The sequence below is a fragment of the Grammomys surdaster genome, unplaced genomic scaffold (genome assembly GCF_004785775.1).
Source record: "Grammomys surdaster isolate TR1022 unplaced genomic scaffold, NIH_TR_1.0 63, whole genome shotgun sequence".
Classification (NCBI taxonomy): domain Eukaryota; kingdom Metazoa; phylum Chordata; class Mammalia; order Rodentia; family Muridae; genus Grammomys; species Grammomys surdaster.
Window position 1 is genome coordinate 20,673,342 of NW_021604565.1, and position 1,368 is coordinate 20,674,709.

The 1,368-nt window shown below is 42.9% G+C and overlaps 1 protein-coding gene across 2 annotated transcripts; it reads right to left on the bottom strand.

The window, feature by feature from the left end:
- Nucleotides 1–480: 480 nt before the first annotated feature.
- On the bottom strand, nt 481–966 carry LOC114621763 (40S ribosomal protein S19-like). Of its 2 annotated transcripts, XM_028768131.1 has the most exons (2): nt 748–966; nt 481–604 (listed from the first exon to the last, which is right to left on the bottom strand). In XM_028768131.1, exons 1-2 carry the CDS (start codon nt 956–958, stop codon nt 483–485), a joined length of 333 nt encoding a protein of 110 aa, XP_028623964.1. In that variant the 5' UTR covers nt 959–966; the 3' UTR covers nt 481–482. The 2 variants fall into 2 exon arrangements, with proteins under 2 accessions (XP_028623964.1, XP_028623958.1); XM_028768125.1 differs by having other exon boundaries at nt 481–966.
- Nucleotides 967–1,368: the final 402 nt, after the last annotated feature.

Below are 1,368 nucleotides of genomic sequence, written 5' to 3' on the forward strand. Positions count from 1 at the left end.
ATTTCTCTCAAGATATAAAAGGGATGAATGAGACCTCCTGGAGTCTTGTTGCCACCACCTGCCCTTACAAAGAAAAACACAGGACTCACGGTAAACTATTGTGTGATGTAGTATTAGAGACTTAGGAATGGACATTTTGTATTTGTTGCTGTTTACTCATATTTTGCAACTTCTTCCTAGCAAGTTAAGCTATTTGTTAGCATTAAAGCCACCTTGGAAAGACAGAAATCATGGGCTGCATCATTTCCTATAACATTTCCCCCCAAAGCAGTCATCGGATCATCATTTACTATTTGTGTATGTAAGATAAAGGATGTCAACTCATTTTAACCTTCTTTCGTTGTCCTGCTTTAAGATCTGTCTTTGATTCCCAGTGCTAAAACCTTTTTTTATAAAATGTGATGAGCAAAGGAGAACACAGTGCTTTATTAAGTTGGAAAATTACCTATCAATTTTATGATATAAGTGATAATGGTTTTTTTTTATGAATGAGGCCATTTATTAACCAGCATCCTTTGTTCTAATGCTTCTTGTTGGCAGCTGCCACCTGACCAGCAATCTTGTCCAGATCTCTCTGTCCCTGAGGTGTTAGCTTGTGGCCCCCATCTTGGTCCTTTTCTACCATCTTCAGCCCCTCCAGGGCTTGGAGGACCCGGCGAGCCACACTCTTAGAGTCTCTGCTGAAGTGGCTGGGCCTGACACCGTTTCTTTGCCGTCCTCCGTAGATCTTGGTCACGGAGCCAACCCCTGCACCACGACGGAGGTACAGGTGCTGCGCTGTGGAAGCAGCTAGTGTGTAGAACCAGTTCTCATCATATGGGGAGAGCGCTTTATGTTTGGTAAGCTTGACTGTGTCCACCCATTCAGGGACTTTAAGCTTCCCGGACTTTTTGAGGAAGGCTGCCAGAGCTCTGACGAACTTCTGCTGGTTAATGTCTTTTACAGTAACTCCAGGCATCCTGCGGCCTCCGCAATGCCAGCCAGGGGAAAGGGCGTGATAATGTTTTTTAATCAACACTGAAACATTGTTAATCTGTAATACAGCTAATGTTTTTAAAAGGTAAACATTACTTGTATTCTCCCCAGAATCTCATCCTCAAGAGAGGATTTAGTGGAACAAGAAAGCTCAGTGGTTCACTCATATTCAAACTATGAGTTGAGTGGAACCAGCACACTGTTTCCATCCAGGCTCTCAACTGCTCCCTAGTTCTGGGATAAGCATCCATCATCTCTGACCTGGACCATGGCTTTTTCACTGCTACTGCCCATGTATTTGCATCTTGCCTTCTTCAATCTACATTCTGGACTTCATCTAAAGTTCTTCCCCGAAGATAACAATACTTCCATAGTTAATACTTCAAGATTATA